The sequence below is a fragment of the Triticum aestivum genome, chromosome 1A (genome assembly GCF_018294505.1).
Source record: "Triticum aestivum cultivar Chinese Spring chromosome 1A, IWGSC CS RefSeq v2.1, whole genome shotgun sequence".
In the NCBI taxonomy this organism is placed as follows: Eukaryota; Viridiplantae; Streptophyta; class Magnoliopsida; order Poales; family Poaceae; genus Triticum; species Triticum aestivum.
This window is the reverse complement of record NC_057794.1, coordinates 30,783,519-30,810,032: the sequence shown is the minus strand read 5'-3', so window position 1 is coordinate 30,810,032 and position 26,514 is coordinate 30,783,519. Positions and strand designations below refer to the sequence as shown.

General features: G+C 45.7%; 1 protein-coding gene across 4 annotated transcripts; it reads left to right on the top strand.

Annotated features, from left to right (window-relative positions):
- Positions 1-9,916: 9,916 nt before the first annotated feature.
- Positions 9,917-13,945, top strand: LOC123187923 (protein FAR1-RELATED SEQUENCE 5). Of its 4 annotated transcripts, XR_006494241.1 has the most exons (7): positions 9,952-10,218; positions 10,331-10,548; positions 10,999-11,180; positions 11,256-11,346; positions 11,448-12,138; positions 12,240-12,689; positions 13,078-13,945. XR_006494241.1 is itself a non-coding variant. In XM_044599920.1 (5 exons), exons 1-4 carry the CDS (start codon positions 10,118-10,120, stop codon positions 12,482-12,484), a joined length of 1,452 nt encoding a protein of 483 aa, XP_044455855.1. In that variant the 5' UTR covers positions 9,918-10,117; the 3' UTR covers positions 12,485-12,689; positions 13,078-13,945. The 4 variants fall into 4 exon arrangements, 3 of the variants coding, with proteins under 3 accessions (XP_044455864.1, XP_044455855.1, XP_044455873.1); XM_044599920.1 differs by lacking the exon at positions 10,999-11,180 and having other exon boundaries at positions 9,918-10,218; positions 10,326-10,548; positions 11,256-12,138; XM_044599938.1 differs by lacking the exon at positions 10,999-11,180 and having other exon boundaries at positions 11,256-12,138.
- The last annotated feature ends 12,569 nt before the right edge of the window (positions 13,946-26,514 follow it).

The following is a 26,514-nucleotide window of genomic DNA, read 5'->3' as shown; positions in this document are numbered from 1 at the left end:
ATCACTTGGTGCTTCGAAACAACGAACCTTCGCAACGGTGCACAGTTAGGGGGAACACTTTCTTGAAATTATTACGAGGGATCATCTTATTTAAGCTACCGTCGTTCTAAGCAAATAAGATGTAAAACATGATAAACATCACATGCAATCAAATAGTGACATGATATGGCCAATATCATTTGCTCCTTTTGATCTCCATCTTTGGGGCTCCGTGATCATCGTTGTCACCGGCATGACACCATGATCTCCATCATCGTGTCTTCTTGAAGTTGTCTCGTCATCTATTACTTCTACTACTATGGCCAACGCTTTAGCAATAAAGTAAAGTAATTATATGACGTTTAAGTTGACACGCAGGTCATAAATAAATTAAGACAACTTCTATGGCTCCTACCGGTTGTCATACTCATCGACATGCAAGTCGTGATTCCTATTACAAGAACATGATCAATCTCATACATCACATATATCATTCATCACATCCTTTTGGCCATATCACATCACAAGGCATATGCTGCAAAAACAAGTTAGACGTCCTCTAATTGTTGTTGCAAGTTTTTACGTGGCTGCTATAGGTTTCTAGCAAGAACGTTTCTTACCTACGCCAAAACCACAACGTGATATGCCAATTTCTATTTACCCTTCATAAGGACCCTTTTCATCGAATCCTATCCGACTAAAGTGGGAGAGACAGACACCCGCTAGCCACCTTATGCAACTAGTGCATGTCAGTCGGTGGAACCAGTCTCACGTAAGCATACGTGTAAGGTCGGTCCGGGCCGCTTCATCCCACGATGCCGCCGAATCAAGATAAGACTAGTAACGGCAAGTAAATTGACAATATCGACGCCCACAACTGCTTTGTGTTCTACTCATGCATAGAAACTACGCATAGACCTAGCTCATGATGCCACTGTTGGGGGACGTAGCAATAATTGAAAATTTTCCTACGTGTCACCAAGATCAATCTAGGAGATGCTAGCAACGAGAGAGAGGGAGTGCATCTTCATACCCTTGAAGATCGCTAAGCGGAAGCGTTACAAGAACGCGGTTGATGGAGTCGTACTCACGGCGATTCAAATCGCGGAAGATCCGATCTAGCGCCGAACGGACGGCGCCTCCGCGTTCAACACACGTACAGCCCAGGGACGTCTCCTCCTTCTTGATCCAGCAAGGGGAGAGGAGAAGTTGAGGGAGAACTCTAGAAGCACGACGGCATGGTGGCAATGGAGCTCGTGGTTCTCCAGCAGGGCTTTGCCAAGCACTATGGAGGAGGAGGAGGTGTAGGAGGAGGGAGGGCTGCGCCAGGGAAGAGGTGTGGCTGCCCTCCCACCCCTCCACTATATATAGGGGCAAGGGGAGAGGGGGAGGCGCCCTAGGGTTTCCCCTAGGGGGCGGCGGCCAAGCAGATTGGATCTCCCTAGGGAAAATCCTAGGGAGACTTGCCCCCCAAGCCAAGCAGGTGGAGGCTTGCCTCCCAAGCCTGGTGGAGGCGCCTCACCTCCCCAAGTAACGTGGGAAAGGGTGTGGGGGGCGCACCACCCCTTAGTGGGCTGGTTTGCCCCTTCCCCTTTGGCCCGTGAGGCCCTCCAACACTTGCCGGGGCTCCCGAAACACCTTTCGGTTATGCTGGCCATAGCCTGGTACCTCCAGAACACTTCCGGACTCCAATACCCTTCGTCCACTATATCAATCTTCACCGCCGGACCATTCCGGAACTCCTCGTGACGTCCGGGATCTCATCCAGGACTCTGAACTGCCTTCGGTAACCACATACTATTTCTCATAACAACTCTAGCATCACCGAACCTTAAGTGTGTAGACCATACGGGTTCGGGAACCATGCAGACATGACCAAGACACCTCTCCGGCCAATAACCAATAGCGGGATCTGGATACCCATATTGGCTCCCACATGTTCCACGATGATCTCATCGGATGAACCATGATGTTGGGGATTCGATCAATCCCGTATTCAATTCCCTTTATCAATCGGTATGTTACTTCCCCGAGATTCGATCGTCGGTATCGCATTACCTTGTTCAATCTCGTTACCGGCAAGTCACTTTACTCGTTCCATAACGCATGATCCCGTGACTAACTGCTTAGTCACATTGAGCTCATTATGATGATGCATTACCGAGTGGGCCCAGAGATACCTCTCCGTCATACGGAGTGACAAATCCCAGTATTGATTCATACCAACCCAACAGATACTTTCGGAGATACCTGTAGTGCACCTTTATAGCCACCCAGTTACGTTGTGACGTTTGGTACACCCAAAGCACCCCTACGGTATCCGAGAGTTGCACAATCTCATGGTCTAAGGAAATGATACTTAACATTAGAAAAGCTTTAGCATACGAACTACACGATCTTGTGCTAGGCTTAGGATTGGGTCTTGTCCATCACATCATTCTCCTAATGATGTGATCCCGTTATCAACGACATCCAATGTCCATGGTCAGGAAACCGTAACTATCTATTGATCAACGAGCTAGTCAACTAGAGGCTTACTAGGGACATGGTGTTGTCTATGTATCCACACATGTATCTGAGTTTCCTATCAATACAATTCTAGCATGGATAATAAACGATTATCATGAACAATGAAATATAATATAATAATAACCAATTTATTATTGCCTCTAGGGCATATTTTTCCAACAGTTTCAACATTTTCAGAGTTCATTTTGTAGTGATTTTCAATTTCACGGTCATTTAGCTCTCTAAACAAATCGGTAAATGACTGAAAAACAACAAATGATGTCAGAACGTGTTGGAAATTGATGATGTCACTTTGAATGCTGCATACTGAATGCAAAAGAAGTCTGGAGTTCGAATAAGTTTAAAAACATTGAAGTGCCCGTGTAACAGATGAGTTCTCGTCCGAAACCCTGATACTCCGAAAGAGATTGTCCAGTTTGTACACGAAGTGCGTCCAGTTTTTGCCGTGACCCGCTCTACTCTTTCGCACATGCTATCCGGGTGGAATGATGATACCATGCCAAGTTTCAACATTTTTAGAGTTCATTTTGTAGTGATTTTCAATTTCACGGTCATTTAGCTCTCTAAACAAATCAGTAAATGACTGAAAAACATTAAATGATATCAGAACGTATTGGAAATTGATGACATCGCTTTGAATACTGCATACTAACGCAAAAAAGTCTGGAGTTCAAATAAGTTTAAAAAACATTAAAGTGCTCGTGTAACAGATGAGTTCTCGTCCGAAACCCTGATACTCCGGAAGAGATTATCCAGTTTGTACACGAAGTGCGTCCAGTTTTTGCCGTGACCCTCTCTACTCTTTCGCACATGCTATGCGGGTGAAATGATGATACCATGCCAAGTTTCAACATTTTTAGAGTTCATTTTGTAGTGATTTTCAATTTCATGGTCATTTAGCTCTCTAAACAAATCGGTAAATGACTAAAAAATAGCAAATGATGTCAGAACGTGTTGGAAATTGATGACGTCACTTTGAATGCTGCATACTGAACACAAAAGAAGTCTGGAGTTCAAATAAGTTTAAAAAACATTGAAGTGCTCATGTAACAGATGATTCTCGTCCGAAACCCTGATACTCCGAAAGAGATTGTCCAGTTTGTACACGAAGTGCGTCCAGTTTTTGCCATGACCCTCTCCACTCTTTCGCACATGCTATGCGGGTGAAATGATGATACCATGCCAAGTTTCAACATTTTCAGAGTTCATTTTGTAGTGAGTTTCAATTTCACGGTCATTTAGCTCTCTAAACAAATCGATAAATGACTGAAAAACAGCAAATGATGTCAGAACATGTTGGAAATTGATGACGTCGCTTTCAATGCTGCATACTGAACACAAGAAGTCCGGAGTTCAAATAAGTTATTAAAAATAAAAAAGAGGTGCAATGCTGGTTAATTAGCTTCAAGCCTTTCGGAATAGTGTAGACTGCATTGCACATAGTTCAGTGCAATCTATGCTATTCCGAAAGGCTTGAAGCTAAGCAACGTGCAGGTGAGCATTGCGCCTCTCCTTCATCGTCTCTGCACTCACGGCTTATAAACCGCTCATACTGCCTCTCTCTTGGCGAGGTGAGACTAAAAATCAGCTTACTAATAAACTCTGGTACCGGTTCATGCCATGAACCGGTACTAAAGGTGTTCGTGGGTGCCCCAGCCTGACACAGCCTGACACAGCCTCATTAGTACCGGTTCGTGGCAGAACCGGTACTAAAGGTTGCCCACAAACCGGTACTAATGATGTCCACCCGCCTAGCCGTTGGAACCGGCACTAATGGACACATTAATGCCGGCTTAAATTCAAACCGGCACTAATGTGCTTCACATTTGACCCTTTTTCTACTAGTGATATGACCCCAGTCCATGTGAACAACAACAAGCCTTGCGAGTTTCCTTGTCAATCGTTGGTGTATCACTGCCTCGCCATCAATTAACAAGAAATTTCAATGAGGACATAGCACTGCAAACTTGAGGATGAGCATGAGAGGGAAAAGGAGGCAAGGACCCCAGCACCGAGTTGCCGGCGCCGCCAAGCCACTGCTAGATCTAGAAAGGGGAGGAGGCAAGGAACACACCACTGGTTTGCCGTACGCGAGTCGCACAATGCGGGGCCGAAGCATGGCAACGGATCTGAACCGCCGTCTCAGTGGCCATCGGCAATCTTCAAAAAAAAAGTGGCCATCGTCAATCAAGAGGGCCTCGAAGGGGGCAGTAACTCCATTAGGTTTGGGGAATTTCGGGGCTGTGCACACGTTGCGGAGGAAGAAGAAGGATATTGGCTATAAAATAACTAGACGGGAGGGTCCTTTTTGCACAAAAGCGTGTAGTTATGCATACGACTCTCTCAATAAAGATTTAGTTATGCATATGACTCTCTCAATAAAGATTTGTGCCATCCAATTCCAATCTGATGGCTCATATTGAATTTTTCCATTCTTTCATTATAGGCCGTTTTTCTATCCTAGTTGCTTTCGTTTGAGGTGGTTGCTCCAAAAGTTCTGTTATATAAGTGACCGTTGGTAAGAGGTTTTCATAAAAATACATTAAGTGCCTTGAGATCCCTCGACCAGAATCTAAGCCATCCACCTCTGATCCAATGGCTCGGGGCTGTTTTTTCTATTCTTTCACCAGAGGACTTTTTTCTATCCTAGTCACTCCCTGTTGTATTTCGTCTCGGAGGTGAAAGAACATGATATGGTAAAAAAGTAGATAAAATGAGAAGACCATGTGCATCTACATGCTGATCGACGCGAATACACAAAAAGTGATGAAAAGAGGACCGGACTATATTAGCTTCTATACATGCTGATCGACCCGAATTAGAAACTGATGGATGGATTCAGTAAGAATAAATCTGTCGGACTGGATCAAATCATCAGCAAACCTAGCGTGTCCCTCTACCCCCACCGTCGTCGTACCACTCCGACACGAGGATCACGAAGATGGCGCCAAACCAGCACCCGAAGAAGAGGGCCAGCAGCGACACAGCGATCAGGGCGGCGCCCGCCGACGCCGGATGGGAGTCTCCCAGCATCGCCGCCGTGTGCACGAAGACGTACATGAGCGCGACGGAGGCGAAACCCATCAGGGAAGTCAACATACGCCTACTACACTCGTTGGGCTCCGCCTCCCCAACGTCGGGGTTCTCGACGTCGACCATAGCTGCAGATATCGCCGCCTCGTTGATGATATTTCTATATCTATATCTATACTACTATTAAAAGAGTAACATGAGTTTTTCTAAAGACACATCACAAACTGTACATGAGATTATCTAAGACGTTTGATCGATCTAAATAAAACACATCTAACCATCCATATTAGATCAAAGGTCTTCCACATAAATAAACGATCCAGATTAAATGTTCTGCCGGAGCAGACCGCCCCGCCCCCACGCATCCCTTCGTCCTCAATTAAGGGGATTATTATCCCGTAATTTTCTCTCTGCCCAGTGCCCACAAAGCTTTGCCGCTCCTCCTCTGCTATCCTAATCCCGTAATTTTCTCACAGATGCGAGCGCGGATAGCTGTCGCCGCCCACCGCTCCTCTACTTCCCATGGGCCCGAGCAAACGTAGCCAACCACCCGAGGCAACGGAGCGGCGAGTGGCGGAGGAAGGGAGAGAAAGACGGGGGAATGGGGTGATGGCGTCGGCAGTGGCGGGGGTGGAGACGATGCGGGCGGCGCACATCCCAATCAGGCATGAGTAGTCCCGGTGCGAGGCATCCTGGAAGGACCCCGAGGGCGGGTCATTTCCGCCACTACGCGTGCCGATTCTGCCCCGCGTCTTGGCGAGCTCCACGACCAGATCCTCGCCGTCTGCGCCTCCTTCGCCGACCTTGCCGCGCAGCACTCCGCGGACTCCACCAAAGGGCCGACCATGCAATGGCAGATTCAGGATTGGTTGGCGATGGTTAAGATCAACCCGTGTGGTCAGCAGTATTGATACGATTCCTTTCCTTTGGGTGGTTAATTCCATGGCCACGTTGTTAACCAGTAGAAAGATACATTCAAAAAAAATGAACTGGATAGAAATATGTTCTTGTGGAAGTCACGGGCATGAAAGTTTTGTTTCACTCATCCTCTTATATTTGTAGGCCTATTTATGAATCAATTTATACTGTAGGCCTAGATCCATCTTACTTCATAACAAATATTATTGATTGGTCGGTGGGATATGATTTTGTGAAATTACTTCCATACGAACAGTGAGAAATATCTTAATTCTCGCTTATACTGCTCTCGACTCCCATTGGATTGCAGTATATATCATTTTTGTTATATTACACGAACCCCTTTTATTTGTTAAAGTTGGGTAAATCCATTGTTAGAGTCCTCATACGCCACTATATATTGTATTGAATTAGTTCGATGGAAATGATAATGTGATATTACAACTCATATTTGGGAAAAGGCGAGCGAGTGTGGCATGATTTGCTGATTAACACGATTTGCTGATTAACCAAGTCATGATTTTTTAGTTTTATTCCACCACCGAAACAATAACATATCTGCCTACACTTGGTGCTTCAGTTACCCGATTTAAGTTGTAGTTATTTTAAGATGTTATTTAGGTGGGTGTACCATGTACCATATACAATATTTTTCAGCTAGGTTGGTAGTTGGTCTTTCTGTCCTGTGAGCTTATTGATTCATCTGATTAACAGATGTTGGGTGGTGTTTTTTGGTCAGACAAGGTGGAGTTCATGCTTGTAATTGTATACTGTATGGTTCTGTTCATATGTTTTGCTCTAATAGATTGATGAAAATACATGTCAAGCTATTTTATCACAAGATTCCTACATCGATAATTCAAATGGACCTAACATATTGGGAACCTTTTCATGGACTATCCTCATAATGGATGTCAAATTCTTGCATTCAGAGGTAGCACCTGAACTTAGGGATCCATTTTCCTGTATTACCAATGTATTTACTTGTATAATATTGTATTAACCTAATATACCTTCAAAACAGGCTACTGAGACCATGGGCAAGAAGGAATCAACATTGGTAAGACACTAGCTATTTTTGGCATTCATATAACCTGTAGATAGAGCACATATGCTCCTGAAATGATACTACATGCCTCTCCAAGGTCCAATAATTCCAAGGATGACTACAACTGCGAAGCCAACATTATTATCTAAATTACTACATTAGTTACAATGAACAGGACAGTCTGCAAGCTACAACTTTGATAATTAATATTTTTCTCCTTTATAACATTTTTTTCTGAACAAAATTGACCATTCTTTTCTCAAGGGCAAAACTAACATAAATTAATTATTTTTTAGGTACCAATGCTGAAATATTTTTTGCAAGTCTCAAGCATGGTTTCTTTCTAATTGTGAGGATGAATTTTACAAAGAGGATGTTTGAGAAGGTAATCACATAACTATACATGTTTTCTAAGCATCTAAGAGGATTACGTGTTCAGTTTCGTGCTGCAATTTTAGAGCTTGATTCTAGAAGTAAGGGTGCCCTCCTTTGATATACCTGGTTTGTGAAGAGGTGATCGTGTGGCTGAAGAATGATGTTAATGGTTGGAAGTGTTCCAACCAGGAAGCATTCGGGTTGTGCCTGCATTGGACACAGTGTTTTTTACGGTGAGACCATTCATGTGGAACTTTTCGGGGAGCAGAGTAAGAGCGAGCAAAACTATGGGTTGAATTTGTTGTGCTAAAGGGACCGACATAATGCATTGTTGAGTTCTGAATTCATCAAGTTTGTGTTAGCTGTGCTGGAAGGTCAGTGTGCAGAATTTGTGAAGTGTTATATACACAAACCAGTACATTCTTCTTTCGGAAGGAGCTGTTTGCTTTGCTAGTGCTAAGGCACTTTGGAATAGCTGGGTGCCATTGAACTGCAATTCATTTGCTTGGCTTCGCAACATCGAGTATGGACATCGGATCGTCGGGTCAGAAGAGAGCTGCAGGTACATATTTGGCCCTGTTTTCTCTGAGCAGGAAGAGGACATTGCGACCTCATCCCGCTTCAGTGCATATATACTCGACAGGTATGGTATCGATGTCTTCGATGTTGTCCCTGCCCCTTTTGTCATCGATAATATTCCGGATTGGTGGGGAGGTCTCGCCAGTTCATTTCCAAAGCTAAATAATGTGGTTTTGATTCTCTTGTGATGCTTGTGTGCTATAGCCTATAAAAGCAACACAATGCTAGGGCGTTCAACAATGCTCAGCTTCAAGTCAACGTGGCAACACTCTGTGTTCTCATTCTTTGTGACCTAATTGCATGAGGGAATAGGATGGCTGGATTATGTGAGTAGTCATTGTGATATGTGTTGGTGGTGGAGCGTGGATGTCGTCCCCCTTTGGGGTGTTCTTGTAACTTGTGTTCTCTTCTACAAAATTATGGTACAATTGCATACTCTCCATAAAAATATACACAAACCAAAGAGAAATTATATCACTGCCCTTACACAATTTATTGCAGGTAGGTGGAACGAACTTCTTAAATCATTCCTGCATATAAGCAGTTCACTATATTCTATTCATTTCACTTGATACACCATTTCATAATTTATGTTCAATTTTTTTAGTTCAAGAAATTGTTTGGATGAACTACGCTATGGAAAATGTGGTATTTTTTATTGTTCAAGTATAATTAGGTTTTTTTATGTTTATAGAGAGACGTCCATGATTACTAGGTATTGGTACACATGCTGACATCACTTCCAGGGTTCAGTTTAGCAAGAAGACCAATTACACCTACAATGTCCATTCCTGCAGCACCTTGGCTTGGCAAACAAGAAGACTCAATGCAGCCAGCTGCTGAGTAGGAGATGACTATTGACCTCTCGACAACCAAGACAAAGAGACACACAACAAGCCAAGAACAGGAAGATGAAGTAAGTGCTAAGCTTATTTTGTGTGTGAGTTAGTATATCGTTTCCATCATTCTAGATTTGTTGTAAGAGTATGGAGTTGAATACGATGAATGATGTGCTCACTGGACAAGCACACGTTTTGTCTATATACCATGACTAGGTTTTCAAAATAGATTGAGACACCTCCTACTTTTCTTTAGAGACGAAGTTGTATGCCATTTATGCCAGTAGTAGATATATTTATCAAAGTTAAAGAGACCAATCTTAAAAAAAACATCCTGTTTTTTGCGAATTTTTCTTAAGCATAGAGTTTCTCCGTCCCATAATATAAGAATGTTTTTAACACTAGATTAGTGTGTCTAGCGATATGGCTCATACAACCATATAATAGCATTATCTCAGCCGTTGAGATGCCCTGATCGGTAGGTGGCGCAGACACTTAATGCGCACATGGCGAGCGCTGGAAAATCGCGTAAACCTTCTGCCGTCGTGCGGCGTACAGATACGAAGTGGGGTCCATCGTATGAATACAAGGAGAGCCCACGCTGCATGTTACGGAGTAGACAGACTTGGACCACCGGTACAGGTGTGTGCGGGATTCTGGACCATGGTCCAGATTCTTTGCCTCTCGTGTTTATGCTATGGCGCATTAATGGCGGGTGTGTTGGGTGGGAGGGGGCGGTGCGTCCTTGGGTCTTCTCTTACCCCTGTGCGCAGGCGGAAAAAACAAAAAGAAAAAAGTGTTTGATGCAAATAAGGGCATGGAGGAGCTCACTGCTCGAGCGCTGGCGGAAGCGGCGGCCGTACTGACGGGGAGCGTAGGCGGGGGTGTCGTCGACTTCCCCCCGGATCTAGTCTGCAGGTGCGCCACCCTGCTCCCCAGCCCCTCTCTTGTTCGAGCCGGCCCTGTTTTGGATCGCTCCTAATCTGGTAGGCAAAATTGACACCGCTCGTTCTGTTGCTTTTTAGCGCAGTTTGCCGATCTTCAGTGGCGGTGCTCCGTCTGTGGGCTCTGCGCATGATGAGGGGAGCGAGGTGTGGGGCTGGCGAGGGACTGGCCTGCCAGATTCGTCAGTGGCCGTTCAGGATAGTTGCGGTGATGCCGGGGGGGAGGGCAGCGGCGACAGCGCTCCAGCGGAGTCGGCGAGTCGGCGGTGAAGCCACATCCGAAGGCGCCGGGGTGGATTCAGAGGTACGCATCTTCACCCCTCCGCCCTTTCTCTGAAGATTTTGTCCCCTGTAGAAAATTTGTTATGAAAAAGAGGAAGAAATAAGGGAATCAAGTTATGAAAAAAAATTGTGTAGCAAACAGCATTAGTGATGGTCCGTATAAATCAATATCATGAAAGAAAAAAATAAAAAAAAAATGCTTAGTAGGGAGATGGTGTTGTTCTATGACGGAGTCATAAGTCAATGTTAGGATTCGGAAAAAACAGGGAAAAAGAGATGGGGAAATGAAAACTCGACGTGCAAACTCATTTGGGTCATAGCGTTGTGGGCTGATGCTATGCTAGTGTTTAGCGGTGGACAGAGGATCGGGCCGGAATGCCGGCAAGGTACTAGGTTCTTGTGATGGCATTCAGGACAGCTAGGGTGCCCTGAAATTCATTTTACTCTAACGCTCTTCTTTTTTCGCGTGCAGGAGAGCCATTTTCCCCCTTTATGTATTTGTACTGAAAAAATCATGCTGCGATCCTCTATTGTTACAATTGTGTAGTAGAGTCCGTGTGAGGGGCGAATCCTATCAAGCGAACACCATGCCCTGGTAGGATGGGTACGCTTGAGAAGACCATCAAAGGATTTGCGTAAAGGGAAGGAGACGAGGTCGTAAAGCATGAGTTGGGCACAACTTTCGAATCGTTGATAGAGGCTTATGATTTTTACAATCTGTATTTGTAGGAGCATGGCTTTGGCATCAGATATGGAAAAGGCCGGTTCAACCGGGAAAAAAGGAAGACCATGCAGGAGATTGTTTGTGGATGCTCAATAAGTAAAAAAAAGAGTATATCTCCAGAAGAATTAAAAAAATCAATCAATCTTTGTGTGATTCCTCACTTGTTTTTTTTTCTTGATAAAACTGTTGTTTCACAGGGGAAGCATCTCCGTGAGAACACAAGGTCATGTCGGTGCGAGTGTCCAGCGATGATCGGGCTGTTGAGGACATCGGGTAATGGGTGGTACATAACGGAGCATCGAGTAAAGCACAACTATGTCATGGCCCCTAACTGTGGTGAGATGCTGCATTGGCCATCCCACAAGCACATTGATGTTTACACAAGGGATCTGGCGAGGAACCTGCAGAAGAATAACATCAACATCAGCAAAGTGTACATCACAATTGGAGGGTTCTTCGGGACGATTGAAAATGTGCCTTTCGCGAAGAGGGTGCTTTGGAACTTGTGCGGGAAAATAGGTCGGGACGAGCCAGATGATGATGTGAAGAAAACAATTGAAGTGTTCAATGAACTAGGTGCAAAGGACCCTGATATTTTGTTCCGGGTTCAGGCTGATGGCGAGAGCAGGATGAAAAATCTAATGTGGACAACAGGGCATAGTAGGCTAAAGTACAAGTTCTTTGGTGATGTTGTCACCTTCGACACCACATATCGGACAAACATGTATGACATGCCATTTTGGCTGTTTGTTGGGGTTAATAATCATTTTCAGAGCATCTTGCTGGGAGGGGTGCTGCTTAGGGATGAAGAAGTAGAAAGCTTCGAGTGGGTTTTCACGGAGTTCCTTAGGATGATGGGTGGTGTGGCACCGAGAACCATATTGACGGGTGCGTGTCCCTGAAATGTCTTGTTCATGACTTATATGTTTTTTTGTGGTGGAGGCCTTACTATATTACTAGTCGAACTGACATATGACACTGTGTTGCAGATCAGTGCAGAGCTATGGAGGTAGCTATAAAAACAACACTTCTGGATACAGTCCACCGGTGGTGCAAATGGCACGTCCTAAAGAAAGCAAAAGAAAGTCTTGGTGCTTTGTATGGCAAGAGAACTGAATTCAGGCAAGAGTTCCACAAGGTTGTCAAGACCATGTTAACGGTGGATGAGTTCGAAGAAGCTTGGGCACATTTGATCGAGAAATACAACCTGAAGACCCACTCGTACATGACTTAGCTATTTGAAATACAAGAAATGGGTTAAGCCGTACTTCAAAATGGTTTTCTGCACAAAATGTCTGGCACCCAGCAGAGTGAGAGTGCAAACCATAGGCTAAAGAATTATGTGCCACCAGGTTCACCAAGGCATAAGTTTGTCATGTAATACATGAGGCTGCAGTTTGACCCATCATCTAATGAGCTACGAGAAGAGAACAAAAATCGTAAGTTGATGTCTTGTTGTTGGATATACTTAACCAAAAATAGAAATGGGTAACCTAAATGTAAAATCTGAGTAGCCTGGGTTAGTACTGCGGACCAACTCGTCAATTGAGTTGGATGCAAGCAAGGTGTGCACTAGGGCCATGTTTGAGCAGTTGGGCCTGCGAAGAGAGAGAAGTAGAGCAGAGTAGTATTCATGGTTAAGATGCAGGACAATGGTTCACATTTCGAGTGTGGGTGCGGGCTTTTCGAACACATGGTTATACTTTGTTGTACATCCTGAAAGTTGTTTCCTCCGCCTTTTTGTGTTTTCCTAATGATTTTTTGTAAGTAGCAACCAGTATGTTAGTGGTATCATTTCGTGATCATGTGTTTTGCTCTGTTTCTCAGGTGATGGATTTTTTGGGGATGGTGAGATCCCAGAGAAGCACATTGTGAAGAGATGGACAAAGGATGCTCGTGCCATACTACTAGAGCACCTACAGCACTACGAGCGAGATCAGATTAGCTCTACTATGCTAACTTTCAGAAATACTACGCTAGCTTTCAGAAATAACAGAATGTACATGCACTGGAGTTAGTGAGGCTCGGAGACACGAGTGTGGAAGCTTACGAAACTCTGATGGGTCTATTGAATCAAGCGCTGCTGGTGATGACACCGTTTGATAAGGCAAAGGATGGACTAAGACTGGAGGACCGTGTGCAGAACAAAGGCCAACAAGACGGAGCCGCGAGACAGAGAACATGTAATCCAGAGGCTGATGAAGTGAATTCCGAGCATAGCCATCCTTTAGGGCTTGTTCGTTTATTCCCTTCCCCAAGGTGATTGGAGAGGTTTGAAGGGGATTGGGAAGGAATTTGACATACAGGGGATGTAATCCCTCACAATCCCCTTTAATCCCCCTCAAACATTGTGCAACCGAACAAGGCCTTAGCAGGTTTGGAACCGCCGGCGAAGAAGAGAAATCCGGGAAGGCCAATGAATGTTAGGAACAGAGCACCTTACGAAAGCACGGCGAAGAGGAGATTAAGGGGCACAAACGAACAACTTGCCCACAGCAAGGAGACACCCCGAAAAATCCTAGGAAGGAGGCAATGTGCAGCAACTGCGGCGTGGTTGGACATAGGAAGAACGCGTGCAGACAGACCGGCCGGGCAAGGGGCTAATGCTGAGACTGCATAGCTTTACTGGATATCCTGTTCTACTTGTAACAAAAAGTGTAAACCTGTTAATTTGTAGCTGCCTGCACGTTTAAGACCGAGCCGTCCATGTCTTGTTAGATCTTAACAAAAAGTGTTTCCTATGGAAAGAAAGTCAAACCGACTACCCGCTAGACAGTGGAACTGAAGGAGTGTCATGCGGCTGTCGTGCGCGAGGTGGCTCCAGAAAGTTTGAATGTTCAAAATTTGAACAGTGCATAAAGGGTAGCTGCCACGGTAAAGACGGTAGCCATCATCGCCATGTGCACAGTGGGCCTGTTTGGTAACGCGAAGGAGCGGACGTGGTGCTACAGTTAACCGGTCCAGGAAAATGTTGACGTACTGGACCAAACTAGCTGGGCCTCATCAATGACAAGAGACAAACTACCTCAACACTGTGCAGAAATGAATGGAGAAGCACTATACAGCAAGAAATACGTGAAGACCCGCACATCTCGAGGAGGACAAACCGCTAAGATAATAGGACTATATGGTAGTATGAGCCATATCGAATTTTCGTGAAAAATGCTCTTATATTATGGGATGAAGGGAGTAGTAGACAAAAGATATGTCTGGGTTTCTTTCGGTTGTATTGCAGCACTTCAGTCGTTGCTCTTGGTTCTTTTACCACAAAAGTTGAACATAAAATTTGTAAGGTCGAATACATCAGCTGAGACATGCCTTGTGAGCATTATTACTCATTATACTCATGTTCATCATGTGTATGGATGGAGACGTGCATTGCACGTGCACACTTACTAATGTTGTTAACGTGCCGTGTGTGACCGGGACCGTGTCTACGTGCATGCTTGCATATATATCTCCGGCCGTACGTATACGCTTGATATAGTCGTAGACTCATAGTCTGGTTACGATTTGCAGTGTTCCGGTCGGTTTTAGGATTGAAAGAGAGGACGACCACAGGCAATCCGGAGGCTTCTATTATTAGGTCCGGCACAAGTGTAGTATTGTCCATCACACATGGTTAAAACCTCGTATCACAAACACAGCTACAAACGGTCGCCTTGTGATGGTGTATGATAGGAGGGTGTGTCGCACACATTACTGAATAACCGTGTGTGGATAAGTCTGCATATCACACACGATCCATTCGAAGAAACTCATGTGATGGGCCGAGCAATAACAAACAATGAGTGAGAACTAAGCATGTGAGATCTGTCATACGTCCCACACAATTAACTTGAAAGAAACGCGGGAGGCGCGCAACTCATAATGAGAGAGGCATGCAGTTAGGGGGGGCAAGGCACCAACTTGTGGCAAGGGAGGCGCGAGGCCAAGGGCGTACAGGCGCGCGGCTGACGGTTGTGGGAGGCGCACAACCAACCCTTCTGTCTTCGTCTGTGGTTCCCATGGCGGCAAGAATAGCGAGAGGAAGCGGGCTTGGCCGAGCCGCCCATGGTAGCACAGTGGAGGCAGGCCGCTAGAGGATGGGGGTGAACTGTCACTAGTTGCGGATGAGATGCAACGACATCGGCAGCCGTTCGCCGGTGGCGGCTGGAGTCAGGTCCAGTGGTGGAAGCGAGCACGACGATGGCGACTACTCTAGTCACGGGAGGAGCAGCGGGTCGGGGTCGGCCTTAGTTAGAGAGAAACACCCCCCCCCCCTTCCCCCCTCTCCTCTTTTGTCCTCAAAGCCCTATGCTAAGGTGGATTTGGCTGCTGAGTTGGCATGGCCCATCAGCGTTGACCATGCATGGTCAAAACTTGTTGACCTAGGGAAAACCAAGACCAAGGATGAGAGTGTATTTCGACCAGTTTTAAAGTTTAGGGTTGTAAATTAAACTGACTGCTTAGTTTGGGGTTGAAATACGATCTTTTCTCATTAGAAAAGAATGCCATCTTTTATCACGCGAATAAGATAGCTCAATTGGTTTTAGCCTTGCGGCTGGACGGGAGGTCCCGAGCTCGATCTACCACGTACCCTAGGCGGACAGACAAATCCAGTAATGAATGAACGGGGAGCAAAACGTGATGGACCAAAAATCTAAAGAAACGCAACGTATGGCCCCGTGCATCTTGCTTTAACTAATATAAAATGTGTGGCTATATTACAACTTACTCCCTCCGTCCGGATTTATTAGGTCCCTTTTTATTTTGTGCTAAAATTTGACCTATAAGTTTAATTAATGAAATGTAAACTATATGTCACAAAAATTATACGATGGGAAAGCTCTTTCAAATCCAAATCCAATGGTGTACTTTCTGTAACATATAATTTATATTTTGTTAGTCATATATATGGTCAAAGTCTGGCTCAAAATACAAGGGGGCCTAATAAATCCGGACGGAGGTAGTACAAGCCTATAAAACCAAAATTAAAGTTAATTAAGACAGTTCTACGATCAATGTTGCTCCACATGCAGTTTCACAGATGGAGTACAAAAAATTGATGAAAATAGGATGCGACTATGAATGTACATGATTTTTTCTCCTAAAAGACCCAAATCTATGTACATTAGACAAAACCAGTCCTTACAAAAACATCTGCTTGTACAAGAATAAAAAATTTACAAACAAGTTCTTGATCAAATCAATATCAACTTTCTCCTGCGTCTACTGGCGATGCGCTGCCCCTTCTTTGGGCCTCCGTCTCACCATAGCTAGCAAATCTGGGTGAATCACCGCAAAAGAAGAAGAAGAAGCAAATCTTGGTTAAGCTCAAGAGCTTGAACAAGCAATGGCGTTGATGTAGACCAGAAAACTCCATGGATCATGGTAAGGACAAATCGATATCCCAGAGAAGCTGGCACCCGTAGGAGGAAACCCTAGCGTCCTTTGTGCAGAGGCGGAGGAGGTTGACTATGCATCTACATGCTGATGGTCGCGAAACTGCTCAAGGCGAAGTAGGCACTGACGGACGGATTCAGAAAGAATAAATCTGTCGGACTGGATCAAGCCATCTACAAACCTAGTATATCCCTCCGGGATACCGTCATACCACTCCGTGACGAGGATCACAAAGATGCAGCCGAACCAGCATCCGAGGAGGAAGACCAGCATTGACTTGGCAGGACGATCATGCTGCCGGCACTCGTCGACTCCGGATGGGATTCCAGCAGCTCCGCCATGTGCGCGCAGATGAACATGAGCGCGACCAAGGCGAAACCCACCAGGCATGTCAACATACGCCTGCTGCACTCGTCAGGCTCGGCCTCCACGACGTCAGGAATCTCGACGTCGGCCATCGAGCGAGCTAGAGATATCGCCGCCTCGTTGATGGTATTCTCTAGTAGTACTAATATAACAACTTATACCTCATACCGTGTGTCTGTGTCTATGTGCTTGCTTGCGTTTCCGCAAAAATACCTTGATGTATGTATTTGCAGTGCTTGGATCGGTTTCAAGTTCGAAGAGAGGACACGTTTGCATCGAGGATTGCATACTGTACCAGGTTCGCTCGATCGTTTTTCCTCTCGTTCCCTAGCGGCTGTAACCCTATCCGCCGTCACAAGAGGCCAGTCTTCCAGCGCCATCCTCCGACGGCTCCTCTCTACCGGTGACCTCGGTCATCGGTGGTGACGGAAGTTGCCGGATCCACGCGTGTTGATCGTTTCTACTCCTTCGTAGTCTAGGTTTTTAGATTGTTCATCGTCTTTGCTTCGGTGGCAACGATGACAGCGCTGAATAAAGATTCTTCGGATCCTTCCCTGATGAGGTCATTGGTTTTATGCTTGTGGATGAATTTAGAAATCAGTCTATTCAAGTAAGGATGACGTGGCCGCGGCGGCACCCTCGCGGTGGACCTATGTCTTCGGGCTCCGTCATTGCGACAACATTTGCTCCGGCGCCGATGCGGAGCTTGGGAGGTAGTCCAGGAGCGGATGCAGATTGTGGTCTGCATCGACGACATCTGAAAGACGGAACGTGTGCTGGGCTCGTGGTTCGTGGATGGTAGGTATGGTTTCCTCCTTTGGCGTCTTAGTCGTGGTGGGGTGCCAGATCTGGAGTTCGATGGCGTGTCCGGGGTGTTGCCCCAGTCTGATTCGTTCAACGACAAGGGCTTCATTTTTGGTGAGTCACCTTAGAGGTCTATAAGCTACATATCAGCTATGGAGCCGCGTCGAGCTCGGATGACGAGGTGATTTGTCATTTTTTTTCTTTGATGGCTGCTGTGTTGGTGCCGGAGGCAGAAGACAGGCGTTGATGTCAAGCTCAAATATATTCTACTATCTTTTCAGTTTTGTCATGTCAGTCTTTATGCGACTTATATTTTGATCTTTATGATATAAATAAGACACGTATTATCATGAAAAAAAGTTCAAAAAAAGGTCAAGGGACCAATTAACGACAGATTACCCCTTCATGGGGCCTTCAGGGTCACTATTTTTCTTCCAAAACCTTCAGGGTCACTTTAGTCGCGCGTTAAAGTGGTGCGTCCAACCATCACCCCGTGTCGTGTATTGGGTCTTTTCTCTAGATTCCTTTATAATAATAATAACAATTATTATTATTATGTGTTTTCGGATTTTAGATGGGGTTTTTAGATTTCTTTTTAACTTTTCAGTTTTTGTCTGGTTTTCTCTAGGTTTTTGAGATTTTTTTGTGAACCAAATTTTTTTTGTGCTTTCGTGAGAATCACATATTTGCTTCCGCAAAAAGCACAACTATGCTTCTCAGGGGAAAAATATGTACTTCCATGAGAAGAATCATGGAAGTAAGGATTTGCTTCTGCGAGAAGCATAGTTGTGCTTCTAAAAAAAAGAATATGTGTTTTCATGAGAAGCACAAGTTTGTTTCCTGTGGATAGATTAGCTTTCACGAGAGCTTCTTGAAAAAAAATCTATGCTTTCATGAGAAGTACATATTGCCTCTTGTGGAAGTACAAATTTGTTTTTCCGAGAAGCACAATTCTACTTCTTCAAAAAATAGAAAATCACAGCATGTACTTAAAAATAAAGTGAAAAACCGCAACGTGCTTTTGGGTTTACTTTTTAACTTTTATGTATTATTTTTGTTAAATCAAATTTTTATTTTGTTTTTTTAGATTTTTTGGGTATTTATTTTGCAATTATTATAATTTTTGGTTTTTCATTTTTTGTGAAAAAAGTTTGTCGAAACCGATTAATATGAAATCTGGATTCAAAGATCTCGACATGAGAAATCTATTAGTGATTAATTTTTCAGTTTGGAAGTCTTTGACGACTGCCCTCTCTACACGATGGAGCCGGAGGACACGTTTCATGCATTTTGCAAATGTCCTAGAGCGGTGGCACTTTGGCAAGCGATGGCAGAACAGTGGCGGATCCCCCATGCTAGCGTCGTTTCAACGGACGGACCCTAAGTGGCTTGCCCAAACGCTTTGCGGCCTGCAGGACACGGAGAGATTGGAGCTCATGATGACATTATGGCGTTGCTGGCACGTTTGCAACGAGATAACACACCATAAGCAGCCGCCCCCGGTTGAAGCATCCAAAAGGTATCTTCTAAGGCCCTGTTTGGTTCAGCTTTTATCGACGGATTCCGCTGCCGCGCGGCAGAATCTGAACCAAAGGGCGAACCCAGCAGAATCCGATTCTAGAAATCCGCTGCCAAAATCTGAACCAAAAGCGGAAGCAGCCCAGGACGTGCTTTCCCAAATTTGATTCCGCTGCTGGCCAAAATCTGAAAAAGCTATATCAGCTGGTTTGCCAAATGACCTACATCTTTTTCACCTCAGATTTTCCATAGTTGTTTTTCCACAGCAGATTACAGCTGCTTTTAGAAATCCACAGCTGAACCAAACATGGCCTAAGCTAAGTGGATTCACTAATTGGTGTGCAGAACAACCCAGGTGATGATCCAGTTAAAGGAAAGCAAGTTATGGATGTGGTGACTCCCAACAAGCCATTACCGCATGCTCAGCCCATCAATGGTGCCCCACCCAGGTGGTCTCCTCCGGCTCAAGGATGGGCAAAATTGAACGTTGATGGATCGTTCTGTGCCACATCGGGAACTGCAAGGGCGGGCATGATTCTGCGCGGCTCCACCGGTGACATCATTTTCTCATCCTGTAGAGAATTGCGCACATGTACATAACCATTGGAGGCTGAGCTCTCAGCTTGCATGGAGGGTATCAACCTCACCTTGCAATGGACGGAGATGCCGATAGAAGTAGAGACGGACTGCCTTGTCGCTCTTAACATGATTAATGGCCCGGACAGGGACCAGTCTCGCTATACCATGTTGGTTGACCAAATTCAAAGACTTTTGAGGGAGGGGAGGATGTTCAAGCTATCTCACGTTCGTAGGGAACAGAATGGTGCAAGCCATTATCTGGCCTCCTTTGGACGGACAGAAGGTCGCACCGTGGTGTGGTTGGGTTCAGGACCAGGAGACGTCCTTGATATTTGTAAGAATGACTTATGTCCTTTTTTTGGGAAATGGAGGCATACCCCCGGCCTCTGCATCATAATGATGCATACAACCATCTTATTAAAAGTTCGCACAGTAACACAAAGTCGTCAAAGTATTACAGCTCGCAAGTGGAGCAAAACTAAAATAGAAATAAAAATCATGCCAACAATCACAACCGGAATGGCAAAAGGAAGGACAAGCTCCCTAGACTCCTATCCTGTTATGCGACCGCCATCCGAACCGGTTGAATAAAACACGTGCTACCATCTCCCAGTGGTTGCACCCAGTAACCAAAGGCTCCCTGGATTCCATAGGAGCGAGTAAGGACCATGTACCGATCCAAGCAGTAGCTCTGAAGATGACCTACAATAAAGATAAATTGTTTTGTCTGTTAAAAATCAAATCATTCCTGCAATTTCATATAGCCCACAAAAGCACACATATTCCGATCCGAATATGAGCCGGCGTAGTATGTTCAACCCCAGTTAACCACGTTCCAAACAACGATGTAATGTCAACTGGAGGGGTGTGACGCCCCCGATTTAATCGTACACTAATCATACACGCAAACGTGTACGATCAAGATCAGGGACTCACGGGAAGATATCACAACACAACTCTACAAATAAAATAAGTCATACAAGCATCATATTACAAGCCAGGGGCCTCGAGGGCTCGAATACAAGAGCTCGATCATAGACGAGTCAGCGGAAGCAACAATATCTAAGTACAGACATAAGTTAAACAAGTTTTCCTTAAGAAGGCTAGCACAAACTGGGATATAGATCGAAAGAGGCGCAGGCCTCCTGCCTGGGATCCTCCTAAACTACTCCTGGTCGCCGTCAGCAGGCTGCACGTAGTAGTAGGCACCTCTCGAGTAGTAGTAGTCGTTGTCGAAGGTGGCGTCTGGCTCCTGGGCTCCAACATCTGGCTGCGATAACCAGGTAGAAGGGATAGGGGGAAAAGAGGGAGAAAGCAACCGTGAGTACTCATCCAAAGTACTCGCAAGCAAGGAGCTACACTACATATGTATGCATTGGTATCAACTAGAATAAGGCTATTATATGTGGACTAAACTGCAGAAAGCCGGGATAAGGGGGGATAGCTAGTCCTTTCGAAGACTACGCTTCTGGCAGCCTCCGTCTTGCAGCATGTAGAAGAGAGTAGACTGAAGACCTCCAAGTAGCATCGTATAGCATAATCCTAACCGATGATCCTCCCCTCGTCGCCCTGTGAGAGAGCGATCACCGGTTGTATATGGCACTTGGAAGGGTGTGTTTTATTAAGTATCCGGTTCTAGTTGTCATAAGGTCAAGGTACAACTCCAAGTCGTCCTGTTACCGAAGATCACGGCTATTCGAATAGATTAACTTCCCTGCAGGGGTGCACCACATATCCCAACACGCTCGATCCCATTTGGCCGGACACACTTTCCTGGGTCATGCCCGGCCTCGGAAGATCAACACGTCGCAGCCCTACCTAGGCACAACAGAGAGGTCAGCACGCCGGTCTAAATCCTATCGCGCAGGGGTCTGGGCCCATCGCCCATTGCACACCTGCACGTTGCGTACGCGGTCGGAAGCAGAACTAGCCCCCTTAATACAAGAGCAGGCTTACGGTCCAATCCGGCGCGCGCCACTCAGTCGCTGACGTCACGAAGGCTTCGGCTGATACCACAACGTCGAGTACCCATAACTGTCCCCGTGTAGATGGTTAGTGCGTATAGGCCAGTGGCCAGACTCAGATCAAATACCAAGATCTTGTTAAACATGTTAAGTATCCGCGAACACCGACCAGAGCCAGGCCCACCTCTCTCCTAGGTGGTCTCAACCTGCCTTGTCGCTCCGCCACAAAGTAACAGTCGGGGGCCATCGGGAACCCAGGCCCACCTCTATCGGGATGGAGCCACCTGCCCCTTCAGCCCCCAACTCCGAACCGTACCACAGGTAATGTAACTGTGTAAAGTATATAGTATTTGCCCGTGATCACCTCCCGAAGTGATCACGGCCCAGTAGTATAGCATGGCAGACGGACAAGAGTGTAGGACCGCTGATGGAACACTAGCATCCTATACTAAGCAGTAGGATAGCAGGTAATGGTAACAACAGTAGTAGCAAGGACAGGCTATGCATCAGGATAGGAATAATGGAAAGCAATAACATGCTACACTACTCTAATGCAAGCAGTATAGAGAAGAGTAGGCGATATCTGGTGATCAAAGGGGGGGGGGGCTTGCCTGGTTGCTCTGGCAAGAAGGAGGGGTCGTCAACTCCGTAGTCGAACGGGGCGGCAACAACGTCGGTCTCGTAGTCTACCGAAGAGAAGAGGGGGAAGAAACAATAAATACAATGCAAACATAAGCATGACGATGCGTGACGTGACAATGAGCGGCGCTAGGTGTGCCCTAACGCGGTAGTAGGTGATACCGGCGAATGGGGAAAACATCCGGGAAAGTATTCCCGGTGTTTCGCGTTTTCGGACAGATGAACCGGAGGGGGAAAAGTTACGTGTTCACTATGATAGGGATGTGTGGCGGACGTACAGGCTGTGTATCCAAATTCGTCTTGTCGTTCTGAGCGACTTTCATGTATAAAGTATCTGCATCCGAGTTACGGTTTATTTTCTATGATTTATCAAAGTTTTATGCATTTTTTACATTTATTTAATTAATTAAATCGAACATTATCCAGAACAGTGATAGGTGATGTCAGCATGACATCACCATGGCATCAGCAGGTCAAACCTAGCTGACCAAAGTCAAACCTGGCCTGTGGGTCCAGTGGGACCCACCTGTCATAGACTAACATGTTAATTAGGGTTTAATTAAGTAGGATTAATTAAACTAGATTAATTAAGTTAATTAACTAATTAATTATTATTATCTTATTATTATTTATTTATTTTATTCCTTTTCTTCTTTTCTTTTTCGTTCTAAAAAAAAGGTCGGGCCCAGTGGTCAGTGACACACGCCACTGCTGGGCGCCCCGTAACGGGATAATGGGCGCGGGTGATCCCCCGGTTGGCCCCGGGCACCGGTCGGGGCGGAGGAGAGCGCCGGCCAGGGCGGACAGGGAGCGTTAGGTGCAGCTGGGGGAGGTAGCGGGCGGCAAGGGGAGTGACGACGCGGCCGGCGCGGTTGTGGCGCACGCGGACCACGGTCGGGAGGTGCAGGTTGCTTGGCCGGGGCACGGCCTCATGCGAAGTGGCGCAGCCGGAGCGGGAGGGGGGCGGGCGGCCATGGCAGGTGTGTAGCTGGCGCTGGCGGTGCGAGCCACGGCGGGGGGGGGGGAGGACACGACGGTGACGGCGCGCGGCGATAGCCACAGCACAAGCAGAGAAGGAGCGAGGCCGGAGCCCGGGGCTCACCCACGTTGCAGGGACGAGGGGCGGCGAGGCTCGTTGGAGCTGTTGAGGAGGAAGACGGGGATGAGTAGGCGACGAAGAGGACGGCGGGGAGGCAGTCCGGCGATGGCGTTCGGCGAGGTCCAAGCAGGGCGGCGGTGGCCGCGGCATCTGCGGCCTTCGGGCGCGACCTTGGGCGAGGAAGAGATGCGCCGGACGGCGCGGTCGGGGTTCGGCGAGCGCCAGGCGACGGGGGAACGGCGGGGTAGGCAGCGGGGCACCGGGCGCCGAGGTTGTTGCCCCGATCCAGAAGGGGATCGGGGAGCGAGGAGAGTGGAGAGTGGGGTTTCGTCACCGATCCAGATCGGATCGGGACGGGGAGAGGGAGTGGGGCGAGTGGGGGGGTTAGGGTTACGGGGGTGGGAAGTTAGTAGGGGAGGTGGACTGGGGTAGGCCGGCCCATTCGAGCGGCTGAGGCCAGCTGGGCCACTTGGCCCAGCGGGGGGGGGGGGGGGGGGTCCTGTTTTCTTTTCTCTTTTTTTGTATTTGTTTTGTCTTCTGTTGTTATTCTTTTATTTATTTTCTGTTACTTTTAGTTTCACTTTTATTTTAGATTTATGACTTATAAAAGTAGTCCCTAATTTGGTCTAAATAATTATACTACGGCCACATAAGTTTGGGCAACTAGATAGAATAGTTTAATAATTTATTAATTGTAAAAAGCATTTGATTAATTGTTTTGCTACTATTTTATTTACTTTAGGAATCAAACACTTTCAAAGAGGTTGGTTTCTTCACCAATATTACTTATGCATTATTTGGCTCTCTCCAAACATTTTAGTTTTAAGATTGGAAAACTTCTATTATTTGTTTGATTTTGAATTTGGATTTGAATCGGTTTCGAACTAACGCGAGGTTAGTAACCGTAATGGAGGTGACGTGGCATCGTTAGTAGAGGGTTACTGTAGCTTGATTATCCGGGCGTCACAAGGGGTAATGTTAAAGGCTATATGAATCGATCTCCACAATAATTTGGCGAGTGGGCATTCAAGAAATGAATGTTGTATTGTTTCGTCATGATCACAAAAACAACATCATGAACTACCTACCCATTTCCTCTTGATTAAGTTGTCCTTTGTAAGAATTACTTGTTTGTGGACAAACCACATAAAGATTTTAATGCGCAAAGGAACGTTAATCTTCCAAATATGCAGCGATCTCGAGATTGGGCCAGAATTAACCAGATCCATATAAAAAGATTTTATCGTGAAAACTCCATTCTTAGCTAGTTTCCATTGCGTCGAATCCGGTTGGTCGGAGAGTTGAACATCTATCAATCTCCGAACCAAGTGCATCCATGCAGTCCAACGCTCACCAACTAACGCTCGTCTAAACTGGATATTCAATGGACTCATATGTAGAACAGTGCCTACGTAGTCCTTCTTACGTTGCACTATGTTATACAGGAATGATATTCAATGACTTATGTCCTGATTGATGAAATAAAATCTTCCTTTCACCCGCAAAAAAAAAAGAAAATGGTTCGGTATTTAGACCATGATTCAAGAGATAAAACATTTTGAAAAAAGTGAATATATATACAAAAGAAAACTGAGAACTCCATGTTGCGACAAGTGGTGCCACATGAATTGTACAATTTGTCAAATCGAAGAAGGTGGGGGAGTGACCTTTGTAAGGGGTACCCCTTAACTTGTAATTTCGGGATAACAATGACCAAGGCATTCCGCATGGCCATGCATGGGCTTCTTTTATTAGGGTAAACTACAGGCTCAAAGAAATGTTGGTGCTACGGGATCCTGCTATACATTAGATCATGGGTGGTTGATGTGAGGAAAAAAATAGCGCCTTAGAGAACTATGTCGAAGCTTAAATGCTCTAGACGATGGTTGTCTAGGGTACCGAACACTATATCCAGTGTGATCCTTCCAATGCAGTTCTTTATCTAGGGTACCGCCTTCGACCTCCCCCGCCACGTGCACATCCATGCCCGGGATGATATCCTTGAGCTTGGTTTTAGTTGGCTCGATGCATGAAGGAAGGCATCCGAAATTGATTTAGGGTGAGAGAAGGGACGGTGGTGGCAGGCCTCGACAAGCTGACATTTGAACGCCCGAAATCTCAGCATGCGTGAGCGGGGCTATATCATTCTGTCCAGACAGAGCGGCAAAGGCAGAATCAATGGCTGGTTTATGTGAGATCAATGAGATCGATTTTTTAGTAGAAAAAAATCTACATGTTCAAACATTCTCAAAAAAAAAAAATTGTAGACACACATCAAAAAGTGTCAGCTCCCAATTCGACCTACATTAATAGAAACAAAAAAAGACAAAATTAGATGTGAATAATGTCAAAGTACTATTCACCCAAAACTGCCACTATTCACATTCAAATTTGTCTTTTTTGAATCTCCAAATATACATCAAGTTTTGAGCTGATTTTTTCCAGAGTTGTATGAATGTTGTCAAATAATTTTAGATTTTTTCAAAATTTCTAATTATTAATTTTTGGGGTTGATCTCATTAATCTCACCTAATGTGAGATCTCATGCAAGTCTCCCTAGGAGAATTAGAAGGAGTAAGATGGATAGACAGCAAAAACAGACATACGCAACAAGCATGCATGGCGGAGAGACGACACATATGGCAGGAACCAAGGGATGGTCCGAGGCATAATATACAAGGAAGAATGGAAGATTGGGGTAACGCACCAACACGACAAATTAATCATCATCATCACCCCTGAAGTTAACTTCCATCTTCACCATTAGCACAGAAGGTAGCAGTGGACCTTTAAAGAGGTGGGTTTCAGCTTCGGTTATGGAAGGAGAAGGGGCGTGTGGTGGAGCCGCAAGGCATGGAGGAGGATGTAGCATGATGACAGCCGACGGTGTGGGCGGCCGTCGCAGCCGGC